We start from the raw sequence: 20,960 nt of genomic DNA on the forward strand, positions 1-20,960 counted from the left end.
ACTTGGGAGCTGCTGTCCTCATCCATCCTTCTAACCTTTAACTCATCCCTTAAGACTGCATGGCCTGAATTGAAGGCCTCCAAATACACAGCATGTCCTCGTGCAGCTGAAGTTAGGGGTGAGGGTAGGGACGAAAGAGGCGATGAGGAGGAAGAAGACAGAGGAGGGAGGACTCCCACGTAGAAAATTAGAGTAGAGATCGAGTATAATTTTCCAAGCCTGACCTGACGCAACCTCCTGCCGCTGCACGAGTGTGTGTGTGTGTGTGTGTGTGTGCAGCCAAGGCGTGGCAAAAGAAGGGATGACCTGAGAAGACCTCCCGATAAACTCCTCCTGTTGTACATCTGTCATGCTGTAACTGTCACCAGCCTGTCAGTCATTCTCCAATCCTTTTCATGTAGGACAGCTGTCAGTCACTCTTCTCACATACAGTACCGACACTCCAACCGACCCCCAAAACACCCACAATGCATCTGCCCATGTGTCGCTCTTCCCTCTTACCTCCATCTGAGTACGTCTCTGTTCCGTATCCATCCTGAAGCCCGTTGTTCCATGTCCCCTCGTACTTCCCGCTCGTCCCTGTGCTTTCCCGCAGGCCATAGCGTCCCTTAAAGCCGTGCGTCCACTCGCCCTTGTACACCCAGCGGCCTTTATTCTCGACGCCCAAGCCATGTCTCTTGCCCTGAGCCCAGGTGCCCTGGTAGGTGTTCCCGCTGGGCCAGGTGTAGACACCCAGCAGCTCAAAACCATGGGCCCAGGACCCACAGTACTCGCCCTGGCCCTTGGGTCCTGTGCAGATCCCGTGGCCGTGCGCCTTGCCCTCCTCCCACCCTCCGCAGTATGACCCCCCATCGTCAAAGTTGAACCTGCCGCCAGTGGACATGCATGAAACAGGTCTTGGCAATTCCCCTGAAGCCTCAACAAAAAGAAAAAGAAAAGAAAAAGAAAACAGAGGGAGGAAAAATGAGGACAGGTTGGTGCTAGAACCAATCCATGGAGCTGAGTTTGGAGGACGGAGAGGTCAGGGGTGAGGAAGAGAGAGAGAGGGAGAGGGAGAGAACTCCCGCACAAATCAAGCAACGCCACCCCTTTATTTGAGCTGGTTTGGAGAAGAGGAGGGAGAAAGGTGAGCAACAAAACTTGGCCCCTCACAAAGGTGTCAGGGGTCTCCCGGCGTGGTGGGGAAGGTTGACGCTGTTCACACCATCCTCTTGGTGGCCTCTTTGTAGCACCGGCTAGCACTTTCCAGCTTCTCTGTGGCGGATGCAGGTGAGAGAGGAGGAGAGTGGGCCCAGAGCTGCCATTATCCTCTCTCAGCAAGAGTTCGAAGCACCAGGCAGCTCCACCGGTCCTGCCATCGCCCTGCCTACACAGTCTACGACACACACAACTCTTCCTCCTACTCCTCTCCTTCCTTCCGCTCAGGCCCCCGTGTTCAGTCGCCTCCTACCTGATGATGCCTCCACCTCTCTGGGGTGTAGAGACGAGAAGTCTCCCCGGTGGCAGCCCTTCAAACCTCCAAGCCTCCAACATAGAAGCCACCCTTAGACTCCCTGATCAGCACCACGGCCCAAACTGGAGCTGTGACATGTTGTATGATGAAGAAGAAGAAGAAAAAAGATCTTCCACAGCAGATATTGTTTTTTCTTCGAGCCCACTCCTGATGATCCGACAATACAAAAACCGTTCAAAGTCAGAATCTGTAGCTCACTTCAGGCTTCAGCATCCTCTTCTTATTCCCAGTCTTCACACACACGCACACACACTGTGCCTGGTTGCACAGCGAGGCAACACACACATGCATAGAGAGAGGGAGAGACAGAAAAATGGGAAACACATAAGGTAATCTGCTTGGCTGCCTTCTTTTTTGTCTGTCCTGTCTTGCTGGAGAGCAGCAATGCAGTCTCCTGCTTTATGCAGGCACACACTGCATGCAGGCACACACTCTTTCTGACAGCAAGTGCGCACACACAGACAATGAAAATAAACAACTGAATTGATTAATTTCTCCTCCTCTATTCCCCCTCTCCCTCTCCCTCTCAGTCTGTCTGTAGGTCTTTAATCCACTGCGTCCATAAGTGGTTTATCTCCTGCGTGGGTTGCCTTCAGGTTGCCTGCTTGATGAAAGAACATCCATCTATATGATCCTGTTGTGGTGCTTCAGCATCTCCTGCTTGTCTCCATGTTTCCCTATGGAGCACCGGCTGACGCACAGCCTGCCTTCCTGCCTGCTGCCTCGGTCTTACAAGCTCTCCTCCTACGGCTGGATCTCAGTAACTCTCTCTCTCCTGATCTGTGTGTGTGTGTATATGTCTCCCTCAGAAAATCTGCTCATTAGAGAGGACTGTTCCAATGCAGCCAACCCCCCCCCAGCCACCCCACACACACCCCCCCTCCCCTGCTCAATAGCACACTCCAGCTCAGCTCTTAAAGAGACACACACTCTGCACAGAGACAAGCTTCTCTCTTCCTCCCTCACCTGTAGCTTTGTATCGTTTACTCACCGTTTGTCTTCTCTTTCGGCATCTTGTCTCAGTCTCGGTTGGATGGCGTGATCTGGGAGTCTAAAGATGACTGCAGTGGTAGTGACACATATTTCCAGTCAGTAGACAGGTGATCCTTAAAGAAATAGTTCAACATTTTGGGAATACTTGCAGTCTTGCTGAGAGTTAGATTAGAAAATTGATGGTGTTTACTAGCGAGTAGTTGACCACCATATTAACTCTGATCTGGAAAACACCAGCCTATTAAGACATATAAAAACAGAAATGAACTCTTAAATTGCCAAGAATTTGGAGTATTTAGCAAAGAGATCGATAGTGTGAGAAGACTAGAAATTTACCTCTGAATCATGCAGTCTGTGTTTATTCAGCCCAAACAGCTGATGAACCAGCTGCACAGGCATTAGCTGCAAGTTATCTTGCAACAGACAGCATGTATGATAGCATACCTGTGTGTGTGTTTTGTGTGTTTGTGTCCGGTGACACACCTCTGAACTCACCAAGAATTTCAGTTCTTTCTCTTCTTTTTCTCCAGTCTTTCTTTCTTTGTACAAGACGACCTAATAGATTCGTAAAAGCCCGGGAAAGGAGAAATTCTTTGCTCAGCTTGAAACATTTTCTGCTTAGGTCGACATATCTTTGCTTTAGCTGACATCACCCCAGGTGTTTTTGGGACAAATTGCACCCCTTTATGTCTTCAACAATTATGCTATCATTATCAAAGTCCGTTGACTTTGAATGCAGTCGCCTCTAAAATTCACCTCAAGTGACACAGGACATACCTTAAGGGTTTAAATCCTGCCTACCGCTCACATATGTCCCCTATCCTGTCACTCAGCAGGAGTCTGCTGCATCAGCGATAATGTTAGCTAGTGCTTTACACTGGTACAAGTTCACAAAAGAAAGTTTGGATAAGAATAATAAGTACAGCAGTGGACCTCTTGGCTATCATTAAAGATGGAGGCTCAGGAGGACAGACTAAATGCTTTCCATGCAGGATAAAAAGTAAGGTTTGGTGCTGATTAAAACTGAAGCATGTGTGTCCTGTTGACTGAAAAATGCAGGTGACACATGTCCAGTGTGGATAGAGGCTATGTAGCCGTGTAGAGAGTTTTGTTCAAATTTGTTGAACAGGTGTCAGTTACCCAAAAGGTGTTTAATGCTGAAGTTATCATTTTAATATTAGCATGGGGGGGGCGGGGGTAATCAATGTGAAGACCTCCTATTGATTAGCTGATATCGATATTATGTGATCCTTCAGAGAAACCCACACTTAAGTGTGACATGGATTTCTTTACTTACAGCATAACAAATCAGCTTCAGTGGTTTCTAAAAAGACTGATTGCACCACTGAATGTGATTCTGATTAAATTTAGACTATTAAGGTCAGCTGATACAAAGCCTATTATGGGTGTTCAATGAGGAGCTTTGCCCTCCTAATTGAGGGCTGAAGGGCATATCATCACATCAGGCAGTTGACAGTTGAAACACATCAAGTTTAACTGTTTAACCAACACTGAGTTTTACTTGAATTTAAAAACCATAATGTAATTTTGTTCCAGGGCTGTGATTGATTTGCAGCATTGCTGCAATGCATCACTGAAGAAATGCAAATCTCAGACCCAGATGTGCATTTTTCATTTTTTCTTTGCAATTCAGTGTAATTTCCAGCTAACACTGACTTGCGGTTTGTGCTGTTTCAGCTGCCAATATCAGCTCAATGGGTCAGGCCATGGATGTATTCAGAAAACTGGATCTTCCCAGATGGCGCCCCCGTTTGCTCTAATGTAAGTTGTTAACTGGGTGCATTTGCCAGAAAGGTTTTCACATATCTTGACCAATAGAGCACAAGCATTACAGCGCTTCCTGCTGGCTCCCTGAACACAAGACTGGCACAAATACAGCATTGATAATAAAGAGTCATATCAGAGGGTTTGCAGCCATCTCTTTTGTAAACATTGTGTATGGCATCACAGGGCATCATGTGGCCACTACGCAAAAATCGCCTCAGCTATGCGTTAAAACAGCACAGGCGGCTCTGTGTTGAAAGGTACCGCTAAGAAAATTTAATATAACGCAGGAACTCCAGTTTGAGTGACACAGTAATGTGTTTATAGGTTTAGACAACAGCTGGTAACAGTCACAGATATTATAACTCCAGAACAGTGGAAGCTTTTATCCTTTATCATGACACAAATGTCTGCTTGCATGTCATGTTTTTGGCCAACTCAGCACTTTCCTGGATGATGTTGCGTTGTCTTGCAGCAAAAGTTGAGCCTGCTTTCACTTTTTTGACGGACAAGCCTGCATTGTCCATTGACCCCCTCTGCGTTGATGGCTCCATTCAAATGAATGAGAGAGCTGATTTTTTTGGACCTGCTTATTTGAGTCTGTCATGCTAATATGGATCACTTGACGGATGCTCAGATCTCAGTGTGAGCAGAAAGGAAACAGGCTTTGCATCCTATTCTCACTTCACATGTTACTTCTAGACAACCTGGTTGGCCAGTTCAATTGTATCTCTCACCACTGCTACATTGATGTTATGCAGATGCTATGCATATGGGTAATATAGGTGCCCTCCATGACTGCCTGGCTGCTGTTATAGAACAGATGTCACTCAATTTCCTTCACTGTTAAACACAGAAAACTGGGTAATCTTTGACCAAAATCTGAATTTTGACCCACACATAAACAAGCTTGTACAATCCTGCTTTGTCCAACTCGGGAATATTGCCAAAACCGGCTCAATGCTGTCCGCCAGAGATCTAGAATTACTAAACCGTACCCTAACTTTTTCACACCCTAAGGATGGGACTGAGGATCTACTGCAGTGCTCTTTCTCCTGTCTCAGTCAAGCAGCACAGTCCCACCTGCAGCTTGTGCAAAATGCTGCAGCCAGGCTGCTAACCAACACCAACTGTGGATCTCACATCACACCAGTCATGGCATCGCCTCACTGGCTCTCCGTAAAGCACAGAATTGATTTCAAGATACTATTATCACACTCAGATCATCCAACCAAGGTCCGAAGACTAAATCCAAGGGTGACTGTGCTTTGTAGGGAGGGCCTTCTACTATTGATCAGCTGAGTCTGTAAATGGCTTTAAAATACTTCAAAACTTACTTACTTTTCCTGTAATTTATTTTCATGCATGTATTTTTTTATACATGTATGCTTTCTTATTTGTTTCCTGTGCAGCACTTTGAAACTGTGTAACTTTGTTTTAAAAGGTCCTATACAAACAAAACTATTAACCAATGTCACTAAAACTATTATTTCAGATTAACTAACTTCAGGCTACTCTTTCTGTCTCCTTCCTGTCCCAAACTATCCTCTAATCCTTCCTTCTCAGATCACAAAGTCTCTTACTCTTATTCCCATGTGTTCCTTTTCCTATTCAGCTCCTCCCTACAGCTGCCCTGTTGCTGTTGTTGTCCTTGTCCCTCTGCCTGCCAGTGTCTGAGAGAGCTAAGCCAATTCCAGCCCAGATTACAGTAATAAAATCACTGTGAGGCTGGGGATTAAGGCTTAGGCCTCTAAACACACTGGTAGTAGAGAGAACGACAGAGTGAGAAAGAGAGGGTAGAAGTGAAGGAGGACACGACAGAGAAGGTGAGCAGGTGAATGAGAGGGAAGGCTGGGGGAGGAGGCACCGTTAGTGTGATTTCCTGACCACAACAAGGAGATTAGGATTTAGAGAAGTTAGTAAAGCAAGTGTCTGGGCTCTCAAATCCATGACATCATCTGAACAAGAGTCATCGCAGCTAAAACGGCACTGGCGCAATCATGAATAATGGTCACTGGGTCATTACATAATGTAAAAAGCAGAGCATGAGTGGAATTACATGAACGTATGTATGAAGGGCCGGAAAGGTCTCACTTTAAATACGCAACTCGCACGCTAAAGTTGTTTGTCTCAAATTGACATATTCTGTATATATATAAAGAGAGAAAAATTAAAGTGATTTCAGTGAAGTTATGTTTCGACCAAAACAGTAAATCAGAATACGTTCAAGAGGATTTAACAAGATTACAGAATTTTTTCAGCAGCAGTAACTTTCAGAGCATTTCATTGCTGCTTCCCAAACAAGATGGCGTTTGTGGGGTTTTTTTTATGCATGGCTGTCTCTACTCTGATCCAACTGACCAATCGCTGCATGCAGTGGGCGGTTCTGTTGAATTACGGACTTTGGAAATTGTTTGGCACAGTATTGCTTATTCAAATGTCTGAAGGGTCGAAGCACTCACTAAAATGGCCTTAACTGACATGTTTGGTCGCTTTGGGCCCACAGAAACTAGCTGTAAACGCAACACTGTCTTTATTACCACTTAAGTCAATATGATAAAGCTTCATATACCATGTTTCATACAAAAAGATGCACATGGCAAAATGTGTTTTCAAACTGTTGCTGATTCACACACTGAGCAGACATGGAGTCATGCTTCTGGCCTCACTATACAGCCCAATATTCACATCACATCTAAAGCCTTTCAGCTCTGTTTTGGTGGGAGGGAAATATCTGTCTCTTCAGCTCCTAAAGGCTCCACTATGCTCACCTGCGAGTTGCCAAGTCTTTCTTGCGTTTGGTGCTGGGCAGGTGGTGTGCAATAGGTATATGAGGGGCTTCTGCAGAAGAAACGGCCTGGAAAGAACGCTGATGAGTGGTGAAAGCAAACCAAAACGAGCAAAAAGATGCTGAAACACTCTGCGGAGATGAGGACAACCGCAGAGTCAGGGATAATTCTCTGTGGGCTCATCAATACAAGCTACTCCTTTCACATTGCATGTAGTCATTTGATCCATCGTTAATATGAAAATACTGAGTACTGCAGCTTTAATGACATTTGTACGACATTATGTTTTGAAGATGCTTTTTAATCAAAGAATGTGGGTTTCACTAGTTTGTGTGTGCTTTAAGTAATATGTCACGTTTTTACTAAATATGTGCGAGCATCACAGTGTGAATACTGTGGTTTCCAATGTTGGGTCACTCGTTTTCACCACTTTTTTCTTCATTCACGATCTCCTGGAAGCCAAAAGTGACTCAGTTCTTCTACATAAAGAGATTTTGTTCTTGCAATATAATGTACAAGGTAAGAAAAAGCTAGAAATACCCTGCCCCCCCCACAGTGACGAACCATATTCTACAAGTTTCTCGCTCTCTTTCACACACACACACACACACACACACACACACACACACACACACAACAGACGCATCTCTGACGATTACACGCTACGTGCCCCCACGTCAGCAGTGCACCCAAAAAAATCTCGTTAGTTATTTATAAAATCTTTTTTTGTCCCGGAGTTAAAATAAAAAAGGGGGTCGCAGGAAAAAGGGAGAAGAGGGGCTGTTCAAGGAGGGAGAGATGAACGAAAGGAAAGCAGCCTCGCTCTCATCCATCTCTCCCTCTCCTCTATTATTCATCAGCCTCTTCTCATCCCTTGTTCAGCATGCTGATGGAGGATAAAATAGGTCACCGAGGGATAGGCTGGTGCTCGCACAGTGACTGATGTCTTCCCTCACACATCGTGCACTCCTCCCCTCCTCCTTCCCTGCATCCCTTGCTCCTCCTCCTCCTCCTCTCCCTGCTCTTCCCCATCTTTCTCAACCGCTATCTCTCTCTCTACCTTCTCCTCTCTCTGACGCTGCTTCCCTGGCTCTCCATCCCCTCTCATCTTTTGACGATCAGCTCAGCCTCCTCTCTTTTCTCTCTTCTCATCTTCCCTCTTGCTTGTCGTAGAGTAAAACTCAGACAAAAGGACATGTGTTGCTGCTCGCTATCTGCAGGGGGCACGACCAGCCGTCACATTTATGAAGCCATGGTCTCGCTACAGTGAGAAAAGCACAGCCTCGTAATCAGAAGCGATGTGGAAAGATGCAACTTAGCTGGGATGATGAAAATGATGACGTGTGTACAGGTGGGAAGTTAAATCAGAGGGAGCGGAAGTAAAACCACATCATGCTTTTATTTGAGCTACTTTCTGGAGTACTCTTGTCTACTTCCTGCTCAAACAAAGGCTTGAGTAGATGTATTTTAGCAGTTGTCATTGAAGTTATTTATTCACAATGGTTTTTAAGTGAAAAGTAAAATAGCCCCGACATCTTTGTTTATTTGTTCCGTTTTAATAAACTTAAAGCACCACTCTGTTGGTTCTGCTTGCACATCCCTCCATATTTGCATATTGTTAAAGCAGTCAAGGCGCCGTTAGCACTGTGTCGGGTCAAAAATCCCACCTAGAAACAGTACGTGGCGCAGTGTGAGCAAAACTCTTTGAGAATTATCAGGCTGAAAATCTGAATTGAAAAAATAAAATTTGAAGGACATGCACATCATGGTTTAATCATTTATTTCCTGTTTCTACTTGTCAATTACTTTGCGTTCTGCTCTTTGTCTTACCACCTTTCTAAGCTGTCCTCACCGCAGTGGGATCATGTTTACTGTCAGCTGAATCAGTGTCTTCTTGCAGCAGGAAACAAAACAGCTTTTGGGTGCAATGGAACATAAAAAAAATATATTTTTACTCACCAGCGCACCTTAAAGTAGCATTAATAATCACACCATCAATGCATTAAACGTCTATGTGTAATGAAATGTGTCAGAAATGTGTCAAAGTGGCTCATCACTCGATTCCCTCAGCTCTGCAGAATGTCGTTCAGCTCGTTGTTTTGGTTTTTGGGCCTACAAACTGTCTGGCAGCCGGAAATTCAATTTCAAATGAATGATAATGTTGCTTCGTATCTGCTGATAATGTGTCTATGTTGTGTTTACAGCTTGTTCTGCTGATCCTGAGTGGGCAAAAAAATGATTGGATGCAGGTGTAAGTGTAGACAAGATTTAGTTCTGGTACTTCTTGTGGTTTGCTGCAAAGCTCTCTGAACTTTTGAAGAAATCTAGGAAGCTTACTGACCGGATTGTGACCAGAAGTGCGACGACTTCAAAGATTCATGATTGAGTAGCAGTTTCTGTATGTGCTTTAGTGAAAGAGGTAAGTTACAAAGACACTGGCTGACTTCAGAATGTGTGCAAACAAAGAATCACGTTACAGAGAAGCTGTACCACTCAACGCTCAGCTGTTCACTTAAACACTCGTTTCTGCTTCACTTCTCAAAACTGACAGCAGTAATGTAAGTAAGAAATGTTACATATCACTTAGTTCAGTCTGAGGATAGTTTGATTTATTGAAAGTGATGGAAAACCGTTTTTTTCTCAGTGGTTGGAAACGTGTTCAAATTTCATCTTCATTTTCTGTTTTAAACTGAAATTAAATTTGCATGACTGAATTATTTGCAGGACAGTTCAAATGACATGTTTTATAAAAGGTAATTACAAATATATTTTACACACTCTCTCACACACACGCACACAAACTGCACACTCACAGTCACTCAGACACCTTGGCGTATCCCACTACTGGTCTTCATAGAAGACTTTCGACATGGCGAGGGCGACCTTGGCGACCTTTTTGTCCTTGGCATCGGGGCCCATGTTGGCACGCGCCAGCCCTATCCAGTACTGCTCTGTTCGGACCTGGTACTCCGTCACGGCCTCTCCCTCCTGCACCGCGGGGTGCTCTTCTTCATCTGGAAACACACAGTCAGGAAGAAACGTTAATGTTGCTCATCACATTTTAATTTACAGCTTCCAGCCAAACATCAACTCCAATGAAGCCTGTGTGCTCGTTATTTCCCATCAAGCATATCTGCTGGTTTCAAGTGAGCAGGTTAGTCCAACTCCTCGTGTTAAAGGAGAATTCTGGGTATTTCAGACTTACAGGGTACTAACTGTGGACATGGAGATGTGGACGTCTACCAGGCAAAGAACCTACGATCGAGTGTTTTGGAGCTCGGAGCCCAGACTAATATATTCACTCATTTTCATTCATTGAGTCAACATTAAAAACACCAATTGAGGGTGTTGTCCGAGAATAGAGACGCAGAGTGACCAAAGGTGTGTTTTTATCATGTGACCTTGGAGGAAGGGAGCCAAGATAGCATTATATTCCATTCGACCACAGGAAACGCCTTCGGTTACCAGACAACGGTGTTTTGCAAAGATAGGCGCACAATAAGATTTTCAGTCAGAGCAGCGATGGCTGTGGAGTAAAGATAGTATAACGCTGTGTTTGACTGACTTCGCTTAGTCGCTCTCGGGAGCAGCTCGATTTATTGTACTGCAATAAATCTAAAGCATATCAGACTCAGACGCCTGTTTGTATTTTTATTAAGAGAGTGTGATGGAAGATCTGGACCCGTGTGGCACAGGTGGGTTTATAAGCAGGGGATGCTGACATGAAACTGTAGGGGGGAAATATGGGAAACGCTGATGTTTCAGTGAGATATCAGGTTAATTCAAAGCAGCAGGAGGAGCTTCAGTCTGAAACTAGTGAGCGAACAACCTGTAAGCCAAACACCTCACGATCATCAACACCAGCCTAGCGTGCACCAAACACCTGAGCAGCTGACTTACTAACGGATGTATCTGGCGACATGAACATGCTGTATTCATATGTCCTTCACACTCTCATCAAAATGAACCTGGATGTTTTCCTTAAATTGATTCCATCAGATGACGAGAACAGAAATCATTCAGTCTGTGTTTTTTATCAGATAAGATCAAATCTTATGTGAAATAAGTTCGACTACAATGACAAAAAGTTATTGGTTTTGACTCGACTAGATTGAAATGCTCCATATAAACTGATGACCTTTAAATTCTCTTACGTTATCATTTATCATATGTTGATGCCTTTTATTTTGCTGTTTTATATTCTGTACTATTTTATTCTATTTAATCTACTTTATTTATTATCTTGTGTGTTTTTTTCCTTTAACTGTCTAATTTATTTTAGTTATCTTACATCATGCCTTTTACTTTTAACTGCAGTGTTTCCTGTTTCCTCAGGGGGGTCCTTCACACTGAGAGTTGTGTCTGGTCTACTGCTGGGGGTGCTGGTGCTGGGTCCCTTCGGCCCGGCTGGGCGGGGGGATCCCCGCCCTGGTGTGGGGGTCCGCCTGTCTGTCGGAGTCGGGGGGGCCCGGGTGCTGGCACCCCCTGTGGTCATAGTCTGTGACGACTCCTCTCAGTGTGGACGGCCCCAAAGGTGGCATTTTCCCCGATCCTCAGTGCCTTGCCATGTCTCACTACAGTGAGTGTGTGAGTGTGTGTGTGTGAGTGTGTGTGTGTGTGTGTGTGTAGTCGTGGGTCTCCATATGTACATACGGAGGGTGGGAGGGATGGGTTTTCTCTTTCTTTTACAATGTTTTTAACCGTTGTAAAGCACTTTGTGTTGCATTTTATCGTGTTATATCGTGCTATATAAATAAAGTTTGATTTGATTGATGAGTAAAAAAGACTGACTGAAAAACTACTAAAATAGAGTTTTCTTTGACTAAGATAAGACTAAAATGCCCAGACGATTAGATTCAGACTGTGTGTGTGTGTGTGTGTGTGTGTGTGTGTGTGTGTGTGTGTGTGTGTGTGTGTGTATGTGTGTGGCTAAATAATCTCAACAACTATTGGATGGTTTGTCGATAGTCACGGTCCCTAAGGCTCAGGAGATAATCACTTTGGTGGGTTTTCATCTAGCCCCATCATCAGGTTAACAATTCAGTTTGTCCAACATACCTGCAGACCTGGTGGGCACTCCCATCAGCCTCGGCTGTACTTTGTGCACTTAGCCACGTAGCAAACGTTAGCATGCTAACACAGTGTTTTATCATTGTCTCTGTGATTATGTTAACATGTTAATGTTAGCATTTAGCTTAAAGCATTGCTGTGCCTGAGTACATCCTCAAAGATCTGCTCGCATGGCTGTAAACTCTTAGTCTTGTGAAATTGTGATTTATACTGAGCCGAACATTTAGAGCAACAGTTGAAAATGTAACTTGTCTCTCTGGGGGACAAACGATGTAATGGTTTCACAACCCATCTCAAAGAAGCGCTTGTACCCCTGTGCTGCAGTTTCTTGTACCTTACTGGCCTGATATCAGCCAATATCGGCATGGCCAAATCAAATAGATGAAGTAATTTGAAAAAATGATTTCTTCTGAAGTCTAGTCATATTGGAGATGACTTCACATGTTTGGATGGTTGCTGCACCGTCTGTTTAATGTCAAGCGAATCCTGATGGAGACGCTGTGAGCCGCGTGAAAAGAAACAGATACAGCTGAGACAACGAATAGGCAGAACAATCCCTTGCCTTCCTCATCCTCGCTTTCCTCTTCAGACTCGTCCTCCTCTTCTTCCCCATCTGCTCCTTTCGCCTCCTCCTCCTCCTCATCGTCTGACTCAGACTCTTCGAGCCACTCCTGCGTCTCTGTGGAGAAAGAATCATTAATCCAAGTGAAACCTCACACCCTTCTCTCCCATCTTATCATCCTCCAACTCAAGATATCCAGACAAGGTAAGACATCAGCGTGCGGGCAGCTTTACGGCTATCTGACACTGAAGACACGTCAGGTCTGTTTTTTGGGGGGGTTTTTTTTCGCTCACACTTTCCTGACATATCCTCTTTACTCACTTGGATCCATTTCAACCAGCACCTCCCACTGGTCCATCTTGTGGAGGTCCAGGCAGTAGAAGTCGTTCAGGGTGAACTGGCGGTCGCCGACCTCGAACATCCCTCCGTACAGGAAGAGCTTGCCCTGACGCACCGTCGCCATGGCGCTGGACCTCTGGCAGGGCTCCACCAGGGAGGCCGAGGCTGAACCCAAGAAGATAAAAAAAAACATGGGATTCTTCAGCCTATCTACACATTTTCTGTTTGCTCCCATTTTAAATTAGTTTAGTGTGTAATCTTGCCATCGTCCTCCTCCTCTTCTTCCTCTTCCTCCTCCTCCTCCTCTTCCTCCTGAGCTCCAGGGATCACTTCCTTGATGGTCATCACTGTGCCGTCCTCGGTGACAATCTCCTTGATGACCTCAGTGGGTGCTTGAGGTGCCGCCTCCAGCTCCTCCTCCTCCTCCTCTGCTCCCTCCCCCTCCGCTCCACCCTTCTTCCCCCTCCGTCGTTTCTTCTTCTCTGACTTGTTTCCCTGCGCAGACGGAAACAAAATGATGAACTATGGCAGACAGCAATCCCAGCCGTTAAGCACCACTTCATACTGTAACGATCTGGTCACGTGCCAGAGGTTCTAGTCAGGACTTTGCTTCAGGACTTAAATGGACAAACGATCAAGGTAAACTATCCAACATTACACAACTCAATAAAACAATGTCAGGCATCGCTCATTCAACAATGACAGTCACCATTTAAAGAGTGGACAAAAGGTGTACCCTCATTTATTTGAATGGAGCCAGTCCAGCAGCACAGCAGGGGCGCCAACTCAGGTTGCCCCATCCAATCACCACTTTGTCCGGTTGAAAGCTTAAAGTCTCTTAACCCCAGCTTCACAGCACAGAAATCAGCATTGATTCTAGAAAACTAACTGGAAGCACATCTATAGAACGAGACCCTGTAACCTCAAGAAGTTGGAAATAATTAATTAAATAGTTACCATATTCCTACAAACCCAGCAGCTCGGAGAACTCAAGGATTTAGATCAGGGATCAACTACATTTATTCAAGGGCCAGAATCCTGTGGCTGGACCTTCAAATAAAAAAATGAAATATTCAGGCCTAACTAGTCTATGATTGATAACTAGATACTTGAAAATAAAGGAGGCAGTCAGCGCTCAACACAAAACCCACAGGTCAACTACCAGTGAATGAGCCCTCATCTCTAAAAACTCATCTTCAGGGTTCCAGGAAGTAAACAAAAATACTCCATTTCAGACACAATACAACAGCTGGCCAACGAAATAAAACCAAGTGACGCCTCACGTGTCTAACAGATGAGTTTTGCTGCCAGCCTGGGGGCCGAGCAGTTTGATGACGGAGCAGAGAGGGCGGAGCTGGAGAACAGTCAGATTCTGTAGAACAGGTGAACTATGAATTACAGACTTTTGGGCTCATTCCAGCGGTTGGCAAGCTAATTAACAATCTCTCTCAGGGCAGGCTGGGCCTCTTCCACTGGTGAGTAATGTTAGATGTGCATGTTTTCTGAATTCATTCATATTCTGTGGGCTGGGAGTGGGAGGGGAAGCTTTGGCCGGCTGGATGGAGCAGCCAGACGATCGCTGCTTTAGACTGACAACTATCCAAACTACACACAGTGACAAAGATGCTCAAAGCAACAGCATTCATGTGAGTCTGGATGAAATGATCATACAGCTGATGTTAGTCTGAAGCCAATGCAGTGCCACGTGTTTTTCCTAAAACACGTCCTTTCATCCACACAAGCTTGACAAACACGACACAAACGCACCCCTGCAGCGTGTCTTACCCTGAGCACGCCAGGGAACCAGCGGTTCTTCACTGTATCATACAAATACAGATCATTGTAGAAGTCTCCCTCCAGCGCCTCCTCCTCTTCCTCATCACAGACCCCGCCGAACAGCACCGCCCGCCCTGCTGGGCCCACCGCCATAGAAAAACCAGAGCGGGGAGTGGGCTTGCTACCGGAGGGGTTCATCCTGGACCACGACCACTTCTCTGGAGGACAGAGAAGCAGTCAAGGCAAGTAGAAAAAACACTGGCTGGATGATTTCTGTTTATCACTTGTATCGTAATTTTGTCTCTAACGGTGAATTTGTTTGTACCTTGACCATCTTTACCCTCTCGCTTCAGAAGAAACATGTCAGAGTGGATGGTCCCCTTCTCCACATCCTTCTTCACTCTCTAGAGGAACACACACACAACTAGTAAGCAGAGTCCAGATCGTAAGTAACACATTATCAACATGGGAGACACACACACACACCACTTTAGAGTATCCCCCGTAGATGATGACCCCTGTTCCGTCTGGCGTGGAGGTCATCTGACAGGCAGAGCGCGGCGAGGGGGCAGAGCCTGATGGAGTGAGGCGTGACCAGGTGAAGGTGTCCAGGGAGAAAGAGTAGACATCGTTGTAGTAGATGAAATCCCTACGAGGGAGGAAGAGGAGATGAAGCGGCTGAAACTGAACTGAGCACAGCTTGTTAGCAAACATGTCCCTCCAGCATACAGAGCAGCATTCATCTGGAGTCATGTTTCTGTTTTTGGCCTCTGCGACTCCTCAGAAAAATGGCGCAGGTTTTAAGTTTTAGACGGTGTCGCAAGTAGCAATTTTATTTTTAAAATTCTATACTTGTTCCTATTCTATACCTTCTATATGTAAGATGAAACTTTGCTGATCTCTGTGGGATAAAATTGGATTCTTGCAGCACTGAAATAAGCAGGATTTGGAGGAGGTGGTCCCCTTTGGTGGCATGGTGGAACAGTGGTAACACTGTTGCCTCCCGGCTAGAAGGTCCGGATTTGATTCCCGTCTGGGGCGCTGTGTGCGTGTCCTCCACCATGCCTTTGGTGCCTGCTGCCCCTTATCTCGGGGAAAAGGGCCTTTCTGTGTGGAGTTTGCATGTTCTCCCCGTGTTCACCTGGGGTATCCTCCACAAACCCCCCCCACTAAAAACATGCAAGAAGATCACCACCTGACCAATGCCAGCTGTCGGCTGGCGGCCCACCGCTCCTGGTCTGCCACAGAGGAAGGACTGACCAGGATGGGGAAAATGTGGAGGAATAATTTCACCAAAAAAGCATGGCATGTGCATGTGGTGTTGTTGTTGTGTTGGCATGTGCATGTTGTGTTGTTGTTGTGTTGGCATGTGCATGTTGTGTTGTTGTTGTGTTGGCATGTGCATGTTGTGTTGTTGTTGTGTTGGCATGTGCATGTTGTGTTGTTGTGTTGGCATGTGCATGTTGTGTTGTTGTTGTGTTGGCATGTGCATGTTGTGTGGTGATCAATAAAGTGAAGTCTTCTTCTTCCACTCATAACAGGCACCAAAGAAGTAATGATGCAATCGAAGGTGTTACCTGCCCACCATCTACCCCACTACAGACATACATCCTTGTTGTAACCTTCTGCCCACCTGGTGGTTTCGTGGAAACCTCCAAACACCAGCAGCTGTTTCTTGCTGAGGACCATCCGGTGGCCGCTGCGCCCTGACGGACCACCAGGCACCCTGGAAAAACACAACACCTGAAGTCATTTCTGATCGCTGTCTGATGCCTGTGAAATGATCACTACAGCTACAAAGCAAAACTCTTGGGGCTTGTTTTACATAATCAAGCAGTGAATCTATGAGTCTGTGTGTTTTTATGAACCAAGCAATCAACACATCGACTGATTAGGCTCACAGGGTGGGATGAACAGTGTTTGTGGTCAGCCTGCATTCACACATTCAATCATTACACCTATTTTTATGACCCTATGCACATACTTGATGTTCTCCCAGGTGTGTGTAGCCAGGTGCAGCACCCAAAGGTCCTTGTAGTGGTAGAACTGCTCCCCGTTTGGAGAGGCAAACTCTCCCCCGAACACCCAGAGCTGACCCCCACCCTGAGGAACTACCACTGCCTAAAGGAGGAAGGGAGGAGGGGTGAGACAATGGGGAGGAGCAAGGAGTGAGATAAGCAGGTTTGATGCCCTCAGATTTAATTGGTTGGTTTAATTGGTTTAATTGGTAATTGGTGATGACACCGCTGATAAGTTTCAAAGTTTGCTCTGATCTGCACAGCAGCTGTGTGCCCCCTTGTGGTATAAATGATGAATCACATATTTGATCAAAGACTTCCAGGTAAAAATGATGCTACAGTATAGCAAATGTAGCATTAACAGGGGCTATTCAATACAGATGCAAGCTTATTATGAACATCTGGCATTAGTCAACTGACCTTTGCTTACTTGGAAGTGAAACTAAAAATCAAATACTGTCATGGAAAGCTGAGAATTCACACATGCAGAAGGACATACAGAGGGGAATGTGGTGTTTGCTGGCTGCTGGTTTGCAGTGTTCAGTGAGAGCAGGAATATTAACAGAATTTTAAGGATCCTGGTTGTGGGTGTACCTGGTGAGAGCAGCGTGGGGGAGGAGGGTTGGGGATCTCTGATTTCACCCAGCAGTTCTTCTTGATGTTGTAGAAAAACAGATCGTTGTAAAGGTATGTCTGCGAAAAAGGCAACAACAGGGTTTTATATTGAGAATTTATTCAGTGGAATTCCTGCAGCAACGCACTAATAGAAGAAAACATATGCATCAAAGCTCGTGAGCTTCATACAGTCTGCACAGTGTGTTTGAAAAAGTGCTGAATAAACCTGGTAACCCAGGTGAACACGGGGAGAACATGCTAACTCCACACAGAAAGGCCCCTTTTTCCTCGAGCAGCAGGCACCGAAGGCATGGTGGAGGTGACCTGGCGGCCACAGTGGGAATCGAACCCGGGACCTTCTAGCTGTGAGGCGACAGTGTTACCACTTGTTCCACCGTGCCACGTAATTAAGCGTAAAGATGGCTTCCACTTTGAAGTCTGTGGCTGTGAACTGGTGGACGCTGATTAAACGTCACCGTTTGAACCATCTAATTACCTTCTCATTCAGTTTTCCATCTTCAAAAGACATATTTGCATCTAAAGAGGGAAGTTTCATAAATTACTACGACGGAGAAGCACTAATTTAACACAAAGAGCATCTCTCTAACCTTCTTTCCATTGAAGAACTCGCCTCCAAACAGGATGAGTTCATCTTTCTCGGGGTGGGCGGAGAGGGACGCGTTCAATCTGAAAAACAGAAAAGACATCAGAGGCGCGTACATCCACCTACCTTGACGGACAGGAATGATTCATGCATAATGTTACAAGCTCCTCTGCAGATGCTTCTTAGCCGAGCTACGACAGTATGGCTCTGCGGATGGAAATATCTGAGCTAATAGGATGGACTGCCGTGAAATTTGGGACATTCATGTCTCCTTCAGGATGATTTGTTGTCCATTTGTGATTCCCTGAATCTTCATCTAGTCACATAGCGACTATGGCAGAGTCAGTCATCACAGTTTTTGTTCTTAATTATTAAACTTTTGACAGGTGAAAACAAGAAAAAAACAGGCTTCCTCACGCAGTTATGAATTTGAGCTTCTCACTGCTGGACAGAGATTCAGATCACCAAAGAGCAGCTCTACCAGAGTAAGACATTTGATGTCATGCTATCAAAGATGTACACAGTTTATATAAGATAATGATGATGATATGAAGATGATAGAGTCGAGGAGAGTGAAGAGCGGTCTTTCACCTTGGTGATGGAGGCGGACATGTTGTCTCTACAACTTGAGTCTTCTTTGCATCCAGATTCTGAAACTCAGCGATCAGAGCTTCCAAATCCTCCTGGACACAATTTAAAAGATGTGCAGCAGTGAATAAGCGCAAGACAAAGCACACGAATGTCAGGCCTGTATAAGGGAGTCAGAGCTAGTTAAAGGCTAAAATGAATTTAGCTTTCTATTCAGCGAGCTGCATTCCTGATATCTGTGGGTCATGTGTTTGGGGTTTCATCAACAACAGCTGCATCCCTGATTTTCTGTCCACTGTTGCTGGAAACCTCCAGCAGACCAGCAGCAGATGATCACAGAGTTCTTGAAGGCTAATTAAAGACAAGTGATTTACAAAGTAGCTTGGTCCTTGTCCATTAAGCGCTTTGTGCACAAGGAGGAAGACCTTCAAATCAATCCTGAAGCCAGAGCAGAGCAGCTAAAACTAAAAAAAAATATTTACTGCCAGCTGCAGCATTATTTGGTTCAGCACAGATGTACAGTTGTGTTTCATCTATGTAACTATGGAAACATACACTGTTCTCTCTAATGATGTCATCAGGTGGCAGCGTGTATAATGAGAACAGCAATGGACCAATCAGGTCCCAGCATCCTCCAGGATGTTATTTTCTTTAAGAAAGGAGTTCATTTGTACTGAAACTATCTTTTCCAGTTTCTTCATCAGAGAAGATGCCTGTTTGCAGACTCAGAGATGTATTTCTCATCTTCACGACATGACTTCGAAGGTGAGACTACCAGAAGGAGTTGAATGGATTTCAAAAATCATCTAATGTTGTGAGTCCTAGAAATATTGCATTTAGTTAGAGTTGAAGTTTAGTCAGCACATGTAGTGACGTATACAGTGAGCAAACCAATGACGAGCTGTGAATTATTTTCAGGACACATTAACAGTCATTTGTACAAAGCTGTTATCTGTGTCCTCTTTGTGTGATATGAAAATCACAGATATAAATATACTGCATAGCATTATTCATTTAGTGCAGGTCGAGCGTTACCTCCTCTCGTTTGGACCTCTTTGAAGCCTTTTTCTCCATTTTGGCGGCTGTCTTCTCGGCGCCCTTCACCTTCTTTTCCTTCTTGCCTTTTTTGCCCATGGCTGCTGGGATGCACAGACAGATAGCGTTACAGGTCCGTCACTTTTATCTGCTATTTAAAATGAAGTTGGTGTCACATGGCAATCCAAACAAACTCGTATGCCGATGTCTTTCCTCTGAGTAGGATTTCCTTCCGGCAACAACCTGGACGTCAGCACGGTGCTTAAATGTAACAGCGCCCTCTAGCGCGTCGGAGGACCTTAAAAGACGTTACACTTTCCACAAGAGTGCCATAGCAGGGCCGTGTACAGACGGCGCAGAGTGAGTGGCTGCACTGGGGCCCGTGGGGCCCACTGAGGGAGAGGGAGCACAGGAATCCAACAATATAGAGTGGGCCTTATGTTTAAGATTGCCTTCTCTGAAATACACCTGTGTTTTCTTTTCCTTTTGATGAAACAGTTTGCTAGCAGTCTACAACAAACATACTTATTCTACATAAAACTATGAAAAAACTATGACCAATTATTCAATTAAATTAATAATTTCTGATTTTCTTTGGTATTTTTGTCACACACAGATATGGAATGATGAATAATATATTAATATGAATTGTGGCAAATCTGTTCACATGTTGTGAGATTGTTCTGTTTAGATGTGACGAGTTCAGTCTTACTGTCAGTTATAGTCAACAGGTAAATGTTTACATTCATTTATGTTATTAATTATTGCAAACCAGCTTCAGAGTGCTGTGCCTTATTATGGTTGGTGAGAAGGACAGAGGGGCAGGTCCAGGGAGGGAGCGTAGGAGATCACCAGGGTTTTTCTGGTGTTGTTGTTGTTGTTGTTGTTGTTGTTGTTGAGCAGATCTCCTGTACGGCGTAGTCATGGCCAACAGTGATGTGTAGCTGAATAAAGGCACCGTTTCCATGATAATTCCTTTTTCCTGGTGTTTCATCATAGAGGTCCTTGGCAGGACGGTACAGTATGTAGTCGTTGTCCAATGTCAAGCCTCTATTTGACGTGACAAGATGATATGTGTGCGTCATAACTAGTAACCAGTGTGCACTGGGCCCCCATCATGACAACATTACGCCACTGCTCTAAAGTTTGACTTTCCAAACCGCTCTGTGTCGAGGGCAGCACGTCAGCATGTTCTCAATACTGAAAATAATCATTCATAGGGAATAATCTGTACAATACACCCTGTACATAACAGTCTGCAAACACAATTTCT

At 45.0% G+C, this 20,960-nt stretch overlaps 2 protein-coding genes across 2 annotated transcripts in view; both read right to left on the reverse strand.

The window, feature by feature from the left end:
• jph3b (junctophilin 3b) overlaps nt 1-2,297 on the reverse strand; it is a 50,184-nt gene extending 47,887 nt beyond the window's left edge. The window contains exon 1 of the mRNA XM_070972406.1: nt 502-2,297. Within this exon, the coding sequence (XP_070828507.1) occupies nt 502-883 (382 nt within the window). The 5' untranslated portion in view covers nt 884-2,297. The remainder of the gene's footprint in view (nt 1-501) is intronic.
• Nucleotides 2,298-8,461: 6,164 nt separating this feature from the next.
• Nucleotides 8,462-19,918, reverse strand: klhdc4 (kelch domain containing 4). Its single transcript, XM_070972794.1, has 13 exons — nt 19,688-19,918; nt 18,656-18,747; nt 18,069-18,147; nt 17,440-17,538; nt 16,812-16,948; nt 16,461-16,553; nt 15,314-15,476; nt 15,153-15,231; nt 14,837-15,045; nt 13,315-13,546; nt 13,034-13,216; nt 12,713-12,829; nt 8,462-10,094 (listed from the first exon to the last, which is right to left on the reverse strand). Exons 1-13 carry the CDS (start codon nt 19,784-19,786, stop codon nt 9,922-9,924), a joined length of 1,755 nt encoding a protein of 584 aa, XP_070828895.1. The 5' UTR covers nt 19,787-19,918; the 3' UTR covers nt 8,462-9,921.
• Between the last annotated feature and the right edge of the window lie 1,042 nt (nt 19,919-20,960).

Source organism: Chaetodon trifascialis, chromosome 10 (assembly GCF_039877785.1).
Source record: "Chaetodon trifascialis isolate fChaTrf1 chromosome 10, fChaTrf1.hap1, whole genome shotgun sequence".
Lineage (NCBI taxonomy): Eukaryota > Metazoa > Chordata > Actinopteri > Chaetodontiformes > Chaetodontidae > Chaetodon > Chaetodon trifascialis.